Source organism: Hakea prostrata, chromosome 8 (assembly GCF_041222555.1).
Source record: "Hakea prostrata isolate BN-2017 chromosome 8, UWA_Hpros_2, whole genome shotgun sequence".
NCBI classification, from domain to species: domain Eukaryota; kingdom Viridiplantae; phylum Streptophyta; class Magnoliopsida; order Proteales; family Proteaceae; genus Hakea; species Hakea prostrata.
The window spans coordinates 38,924,771-38,933,757 of NC_142607.1; the positions used below are offsets into that span (position 1 = coordinate 38,924,771).

At 37.4% G+C, this 8,987-nt stretch overlaps 1 protein-coding gene across 2 annotated transcripts; it reads right to left on the reverse strand.

Moving 5' to 3' along the window:
* Positions 1-685: 685 nt before the first annotated feature.
* On the reverse strand, positions 686-5,507 carry LOC149007809 (cellulose synthase-like protein H1). Of its 2 annotated transcripts, none has more exons than XM_089165605.1 (9): positions 5,189-5,507; positions 4,781-5,099; positions 4,572-4,697; positions 4,380-4,496; positions 4,064-4,276; positions 3,823-3,964; positions 2,543-2,709; positions 2,003-2,353; positions 686-1,402 (listed from the first exon to the last, which is right to left on the reverse strand). In XM_089165605.1, the coding sequence occupies exons 1-9, from the start codon at positions 5,443-5,445 to the stop codon at positions 866-868; spliced, it is 2,229 nt and encodes a 742-aa protein (XP_089021731.1). In that variant the 5' UTR covers positions 5,446-5,507; the 3' UTR covers positions 686-865. The 2 variants fall into 2 exon arrangements, with proteins under 2 accessions (XP_089021731.1, XP_089021729.1); XM_089165603.1 differs by having other exon boundaries at positions 2,543-2,724.
* Between the last annotated feature and the right edge of the window lie 3,480 nt (positions 5,508-8,987).

Genomic DNA, 8,987 nt, shown 5'->3' on the forward strand with positions numbered 1-8,987 from the left:
CTGGAGGGACACAACCGGTCCGCTTAAATACTAGACTCCTTACACAAAATTTTCCTAGACATGCACTTAATCACCCAATATACCTTTTAGGAACCAAAAAGAAACAAATCGTGAAGCGCCAAAATTTTTGGCCCTTGTAGGATGAAAACAAAACCTTGCTCTGATACCACTGTTTGGTTATGAAAAACCCACCGAATAAAACAATCAGCAAATAAGAGAAAAGAAGAACACAATAATTTACGTGGAAAACCCTTAAAGGGAAAAAACCACGGGAAGAGAGAAAACTCCACTATAGATAAAGAAATATACAAGAGGAAGGATTTTGGGATGATTTACATGTGGAGGGGGAGGCATCCTTTTATAGCTTCTCTCCATCCTACATTCTCCCACATCTACTCAAACTGGGACTAAAACTCTCAACAAACTCCCACTTCTTTATGATGTGGGATAACAATTCCTACTTCTACTAGATGTGGGACTAAGACTATACAACAATCCATAGGTGAAAGGGGATGTGAAGGAAGGAGGGAGAGATGTGAAAAGATGAAAGTTCAAATCAAGACTTTTTTTTATCATGTCATCTCTACACAAGAGATTGCCACCATTGTGCCCAAAAAATGTCCATGAACCCCATCTATTCCTAAACTATCAGTATCTTAACACTAGTGAAAATCTTTTTCACCCCTAGCCTATCTTATATTTAAAAACTCAATAGCATCATTCTTTCACCATTGGATAACAAAAATAATGAATATTTGGCAAGCCTTTCATTCATTTCCTTTCTTTTTTTTTTCTTTTCTCCCAAACATACATGACCATGGATGTACCTTGAGGATAAATAACTATAATTCAAAAAAGACATGTATCAACTTTTAGAAGCCAAATGTCTTGAGAATAGTAGGAAGAGTGATGCCAACACAGCTGATTTCCATTTAGTAGACCAAGGGATCCCATATATTCCTTTTCGAAAGAGCCCTTTCAGGAATGGCAAAAAATTGAGCACCAACCACGCACAACAAAAAATCTCCCCTAGGCCCAACCAACAAGATCCATCAAAGAAGGCCACGAAGAGTGCAGTCAAGTTCACAAACAAAAGAAATGTTGGTGCCACAAAGACTGGTGATTCATCAAAGGTGAATCTCCCAGGATCAGTATCTTTAGTACCAGAACCAACTTGGTTACCCTTTGGTGTAACAATGAAAACATTTTCTGAAAGCCCTATCAACTTGGGAAAGAAACTTAGGGTTCCAAACAAGCATGCAGTTGAGGTGACTATCCATTTCATTCTTGAGTTGTTCCACCATGTTCTGATTGAAAGGCGACATTGGATGTACTCTGATAGATTGTAGAGCTGATAAATGATGAATAGGGAAGCTGGAATGACTATAACTGGTTCAGAGACCTGTATTGACATCATGGAAATTAGGTGACTTAGACTTGCATAATAGTATTTCACAGGTTATGTTTGGAAGCCAAAAAAGGAATAAAAGAAGAGAAACACTATGATGATTCAATGATTTTTTTGTCTCATCTCTCTACTGGACTGTAAGAAAAGTAGAGCAAAACCACACGTATAACACAAGATTCGTGGTTCACCCGAAGGCAACATACATCCATGGCCAAGCAGATATGGTGTCTTGCTATTAGGAAGAGAATGAATAGAGTTATAATCTAGTCCCTTTTCTTTTACCCCTCTCAACCCTGTTAAGACTATAAATAGTTATACAAAAAATCATAAATCAAGTTTAAAATGATCAAAATGCGCCTTTACCTCGAATGCCCCGAAACTAGAATATAAGACCTCCAAAAAGTATGGCCCCACAACCAATCATTTTGAAGAATTCAAAATTCGAAACAAAACCCATGGCGATGGTCAATACAAAAAAGTCATTCAAATGTGTTTAGGCCCTGAGATGAACCTTGGAACATTTGACATGATGGTAAGTGGTCTTCACCACATTACAAAACATAGCCCGTAGTTGGAATGGATAGAAAAGATTACCGTGGGTAGGAAATGGGTGTTAGTGAAGATACTGAATGCTGGCAATAGAGCATAGAAGAACTCAGGTAGAGAGCATGGTCCCCATAGCAGTAAATATATATAAGCCAAACATTGCCTCAACTCTAGCTTTTCATTGATGGTGGCAAGTATGGGACTTCGATTGCTCAAGAGAACCTCCAGGAAACCAGTGACCCATCTTGTCATTTGGGTCATGATTGCGGGTCCACCTGTTGGTGCACACCCTAGAAATGCAGGTGAATCCAAATCTGAGAACAGTGATCTCCAACCTCTTGCATGAAGTTTGCTTCCTGTTAGTAAATCTTCTGTTGTTGATCCATAGACCCAACCAACCTGCCAAAAGAGAAAACAATACCTTTAGAATCCTTTTAGGTGTTGTATGTGAATGATGGATTCAGGTTTTGACCCACATAAGATATCCATGAATCTGAATTGATATAACCCATGGATACACTTGGGTGTTAGACTAACTTCCAATTGTGCAAGATAGAATTATCAATCTTTAAAAATTGCATTTCCTACCTTGGTACCCCAATCAGTATTTTGCTCATAAGCTGAACTTGCAACAAGTATTGCTGCTGCGATGCAGCTTTTAAGATTGAGGGAGTGGTTTGTGCTGTTTTTCGTCACATCTAATATTTTAGCTGCTGATTCTCCAAATTGTACTGAAGCTCCAAATTTTGCTTGTGCTTTGGATGGATTTCCTTGCAAAATGCGATTATCAAAATAGATTGGAGTGATACCAAAATATGATCACAATAATATGCAAGGAAGAAGAATTATACTTGCTAGTCTTGTGGTCCTTACATCAGTTTCAGGTAGAGCCAAGATTTAACATCGAGAAAGTTCAAGTATTGATATTTCATACATGGAAAGAGGGCTAGAAGGGAAATTTCAAATTTTTTTTTGGGGGGTGGGGTAGCATGACCCCTAGTCAACGGTAGCTCTTGCGCCCTTGGTTTCAAGGTCAATAAGGAGACACACAAAGGGATCAACCAAGGGAATCTTATCGTATGGAATGTGGGAAGATATGCCACTTGAGCGATTGTGTCAATATCATTCTCTTTCTCCACTATCTTCTAAAGGTGTAAGACAAAAATGTCATTTACACAATTTAAACCTACTATGCTCAAGAGGGTGCCGCCTATATACTTCTATATATCTTATGGTGAGGAGACAAAAACTCATGAGGTGACTCCACAAGTGGAAAACTACTTCCCAAATAGATAAAAGAAAATCTGATGGAAAATACTTGAGCGTCTACTCTCTCTTCTACATAATTTATTTTGGTTCACACATCATAGACTTGCAATGGATAAAGTGGTGTCCACATTTTTCCTGCCTCCTTATACTATGACAACCTACATTTTCCAAACTCCCAAACCCTTTGAATCAGATAATCGGGATCCTCTACCCTTTAGATAATCCTATCTTGACGCCTCCTCCTCCACCATGCATTTAAGAGACGGTCCACCTTTGAACACTGACAAGGTAAATCCCCTATATGTATGATAGGGTAATCCTAATTAGGATGATCTCCATTGATATTTAACCATTATAGCCCTTCTCTCATCATCCATGGCATGTGGTCCAGATATGATCCCCATATCCTATGGATTGTGGGAGATCAACTCTAGTGGTTAAAATGTCATCAGAGAAAGATCCAGGCTCAAACCATTTCACCTTCATTAATTAATTAATTTAAAATTTAAAAAATTAAAAAAAAAAAAAAAAAAAAGAAAGAAAGAAAAAAAAAGAAAAGAAATTCTGTCCCGAGGATGACTAGAGCAAGAGGCATCTACCATTAGAAACGCCATGACCATGATTTCTCTCTTCGCTTTCTACTTCTTCTGCTGATAACCCATATATTACTTTCCTTCTATGAACGCATCCTGATCCACAATATAAAGGCCCTTGCAGTCCCATAAATCCTCGAAGTAAAAACTGAAGAGAACAAAGCATATGTACCTGAGTGAGTTAGAGACAGAGAAAGAGAAAATCTGTTTCTTTCCACAAATGATTCTTCCATGTTTAGTAACTCACTTCTGCTGCAACTTCATACTGATTACCAAAAGGGTCATCCTTAAGACCTCCATAGAACTTCTGTGGATACTGAACAAACCCACTTTCAGGTTCCTTCTCAAAGCCAAGCAGGAGACACATAGCATGAAGCACAACTTGTGGATTATTCGCGAACATATCACAATCCACATTGAGCATGAAAGGAGAGTTTGTCATCACACCTGATACCCTAGTCTGATCACATGAGAACAATTTTCATATAATTAGTCTCTTAACACGTAGAACTCAAGCTTAATTAGTGACACGCATGTGTTTGAAGTTAATCTTAACAACTAACCAACACATTCATTGCCCCTGCTTTGTAATTATGTGGGTGTTTAGGCCTCTTCTCTCTTGACAAATATACCAGATGTGGTACACCATCTGAGTTAGTTTCCTTGTTCTCGCATATAACCTGAAAATCAGATTCATAATCATGAAATTTTCAAGAAAATGAAGATTTGGGTTTGTAAACAACATTCTTGATTACCTTAATTATGCTTGGATGGTTTCTTTTTTCAATTCCTGAAAAGACTGACGAGTCTCCAGTCAGCTCATATGGGACACCTTTCTGAACCGCCATTTGAATTCTCTGGCAGAGTTGTTCATATCCATTCTAACAAAAGAAAAAGACAAAAACTTAACAGACATGTGTAAGGTGCATGTTTCATTTTGATAACTATCAAACACTGCTGTTACCTTAATCTTCCTCCATTCCTGTCTAAATTCAGATGAGTAGTCGCTGGTGTTGTCGCTGGAGAAATACATAAAAGGGGCTCTAATTTTAATATCGTGTTTTTTGCAGAAAGGTACCCACAGTTTTGCAAACTCAGATGCTTCCACAAGAGAATAGAAGGTTAGAGGTGAAGCGCCATCATCAGAGACATAACAAGCGAGCTTGTGAGCTGGGTAATCAAGAGCTAACAAGGAAAGTACAGTATTGACTGTGATGATTGGAGGTTCAAGAACAGAGTCTGCTGTTGTCACAAACAAATCCACCGGGGGAAGCTCAATACCCCTGAGAATTAACAGCTTGAATGAGTAAGAGATTGAAAGAAACTAAATGATTTAAGCATGGATTTGTTCAGTGGAGAATGGAGATTATACCTGTCTAAGAGGCGTTGGGGATATGTTCTGTATTCAACTGGGTTCCATTTAAGATTCATGGTGAGAGCCCAATAGAAGATGAACCACGATTCGCAGAGGAATGCAGATTGCCAAGCCACTCCATTGTTGTTAATGGATTGAAGGCGATAATAGAGGAGAGCAAGGAGGAGGAAGAACATGGTGAGTTCTGTGGCTCTCTTTAGGGGGTTTTTACGAGGGAATCTCTCTTGCAGAGGCAGTGGAGTGGGAGTAGCCATGACAGGCAAATAAACCAAGACAAGTGTTAGTTTTGTTTCTATTGAACGAAGCAGAGAATAAAGTTTCATTATATGGACTTACGTTCTTTTTTTTTTTTTGGTAAGAAGTTAAAGAATTCATTCATAAATCAGGAAAATAGGGACACACAATAGAAAAAAAAATGCAAAAAAACACAAGGTTCCAACAAGATAATGACCTGCATGAAAACACAAGTTCGATCCGAAATTGTAATTATCCTTTGTTTTTTTCCCTTATTTCTCTATCTTTAAATGTGAAATACCATTATTTGGCCCCTTCCAAAAATTAAAAATAAAATTTAAGATAAAGATGATGGGTACAAATGTCATTCATAATCTTTATCTAATGGTTATCATTAAATCCGTAGTTTTAAGGAATAAAAGGTTAAATTCTAATTAAAAACTAACTCACGATCCTTGAATTTCTCCTTATATATTCTCTTCTATTTTCATTTCTATTTATTCTCTCATGAATCCCCTCTTTTATTCCTTTTTTTTTTTTTTTTTTTTTTTTTTTTTTTTCACACATCTCACAAAATATTGAAGTAATTAGCAAATTTTGGAATTTTCCTAAATCTTCTCCACATCAGGTATTCACTCTCTCTTTCTCAAATTATTCTTTTCTCTCTCTTACACTCACGAATTTTCTATTAATTTACCTAATTTTTAATGTAGACTCCACATGGCCCACTTACCGCCCCCCCCCTTTCCCCCCCCCCCCCCCCCCGGCGGGGTCATCCGTAAGGAATAGGAAGGCGAGCCCAATAAATCCTTAGAGCAAAGAAAACGACATAGACTCACAGAGAAAAATAATACAGCCATTTAGGCATGAAGTAAAATGACCATGTAGCCCTTCTTTTCTAAATTTCACGTTGAATCATAGGTGCCATTAGATCTTGATGCCTAACATCCCTATTGAAACTAGACCGTAGCCAATGAATTGGGATTGGATATGATTGTGCTCTTTACATCTTTTTATCATATATTCAAGAGGTGTAATTTATCACGATTAATAAAGTAGACCATAAATGTTCAGAGGTGGATCTCCTCCTAAATTTATGATAGAGGGGTCTGATAGGAGCATAATCTCTACCTAGTCTGCCAGACTTGAAACCAAAGGCCTACTTTGGCACAAATATATTGAAAACCTTGTTTCCCCAATGGGTTGGTGAAGATATTAGTAAATTGAAATGAAAGTGAACAACCTGACTGACCAAATCACTAAACAAGTCCCATGATCCAAGACGCTTTGCCATTTTAAAAAACTGGAATGGAATCATTCAGAAGATATCAATCAGATGAGAGGCCATGAAGAGAGATGTGGTGCAATTGATTATGACGTATACCTATCAGATGTGGACTTCAATCCTTGTTCAGAACTTCACTCTTTCCATCCACATATATTGAATGACATAAGGAATGATGTCTTGGGTTTCTGTAGGATTGTGCATGTAGACAGAGACAAAAATTAGTAGATAATAGTTGCAGGAATCTGTTATTGTTCTTTTTTGTTATGCCTCCTCTTCTTTCTTTGTTTCTTTGTTTCTTTTATTTTAATGTACAAGAAAAAAAGTTTGAAACATACATCATCTCTATTCTCTACCTACATTAGGTAGAGATCTCTGTGAAGTTTTTCTACAAATTTGAACCGAGGTCGATCTACTCATTGCATCACTTTTCAGAGATTGAAGAATCGTCATGGGCCACAGATGGATTTACCTGTTGCATCATTTTGCATGGCTTGGAGAATCATCCCATGCCACACATGTATCTGAGAAGACGTATAGTTTTGGCTGCTGAATTTACTATGTAATTTTGCCACCATAGTTTGTTATCATCTCTGCATCAATTGATTTTAAGTTGAATATTCATTGCTTGTGCTAATTGTTTGGTTATTTTTAGTGAAAACTTTGGAATTGTTGCTTGATTCATAGTATGTATTCTCCCCCCCCCTCCTTCATCTTTACATTTACCGTAGTTTCACTACTTTGGGATGGATCTATTTATTGTTAACCATTTTAACAAGATTGGATTTTTTGAAATTTTAGACCGAACAAGTTTGACTGAACAATATTGAGGTGGTCGGCTTTGGTTGATTAGGCAGGCGACCGATATGGAAAGAAGTCCAAATCGATAATTAAGGAAGTGATATTTTTGTCGAACACTCTCAGATCTATGGAAGAAATCCATAACAACCAGTGATTGACCAAGTCCAATGGCCGCTTATCTTATTTAAGTAGGACGCTACACCTAGAACACATGCGGACCCCCTACATCTGACGATCAGTAGTCCAAGCCTTACCTTATATCTAATGGCCTGCGGTAAAGTCCCTAAAACTATATATACAATGCATTGCATGCAAAGTATGTTTTTTCATTATTCACTCTTGGCATTCAAGCTTTGAGGCACCTTACGCCCAGAGTCTACCTCAAAACTATTGTGCTACTATTGACTTGATCATTGGAGACATTCTCCCGAGCACCTCGGGTCAAGTACGGTGTTTCGCAATTTCTTATCTCTAGAAGAGCGGTGATCATGTTTGAATGCAACAGAAATAAGAGAATCTAGCCCAAGACATATACAGTGGATCATGACCTTTAAAATTTTATCAGTTTTTAATTTAATTACACTGAATGTATCTTTCGAAAATGCCCATAGGTCCATTTGGTTTTTTTCGATTCTGTATTAAGAACCCATCCTACATTACATGTTTTTCCTTTTATTAGTTTTATAGTTATCATTTTTTACCATTGTATTCTTTCACTTTTTTTTTTTCACTTCTTTTTGCAAAGAATTTTGACTATGATTGCATGGATTCAATCAATTTCAACAAATAGAATTTGTGAAAATTATGTAGAAAATTGAGAGATCCAAAGTAGTAATTAAGAATTGGGTAATTTTCATTTGGACCCTTGAGATTTGAGGTAAGTCATTTTCGGTCCAAATAAAATGACCTTTTATATTTTTCTTCTTATGTTATCCAAAGAAATTAATTAAGAAAATACAATTATTTTTTATGACCAAAATGTGTTTATACCTGATGCGTCCAAAATCTGCTCAGCCCTTAGATCACTGATGAATGACCTGCAAAATAATCGTCATATTTGGCTCGATTGTGGGGGTCGGGAGTCCACCTTCGAAGGCTAAGTCAGTTGATGAACCGATCACAAAGGCTCTGGCTAATGGGAGAGCTAAAGTATGAATACAATTATTGGGAATACAATTCAGTTACCTTCTTCGTATGTAGGTTATGATTTATATAATATGTACCTTCTAATCCTATCCGTTGAACTCGTTTGAACCTTCTTTTGGTGACTGTCGGATCTTGACAGTTAGACCCGTTAGTGGGGTGATGGACAACTTCCCTTGATCACACCATCTTTTGTAGCGGGTGTGGTAGTTATCCAAGTTTGCATGATCATCAGCTTCCACGAGTGCTGATAACCGTCTCCTTATGGGTTATCCATCCCGAGAATCCTGGACGTGCTTGCTTGCTGATCGTGTAGGGTTTTTTCCTTAGCAC

Excerpts from the sequence above, each read along its gene's own strand:
- LOC149007809 (XM_089165603.1), bottom strand. The coding sequence starts at position 5,445 with ATGGCTACTCCCACTCCACTGCCTCTGCAAGAGAGATTCCCTCGTAAA. Across the intron at positions 4,277-4,379 it reads CAGGGGCAATGAATGTGTTG|ACTAGGGTATCAGGTGTGAT; the intron begins GTTAGTTGTTAA and ends TCATGTGATCAG. Across the intron at positions 3,965-4,063 it reads AGTATGAAGTTGCAGCAGAA|TTTTTACTTCGAGGATTTAT; the intron begins GTGAGTTACTAA and ends TGTTCTCTTCAG.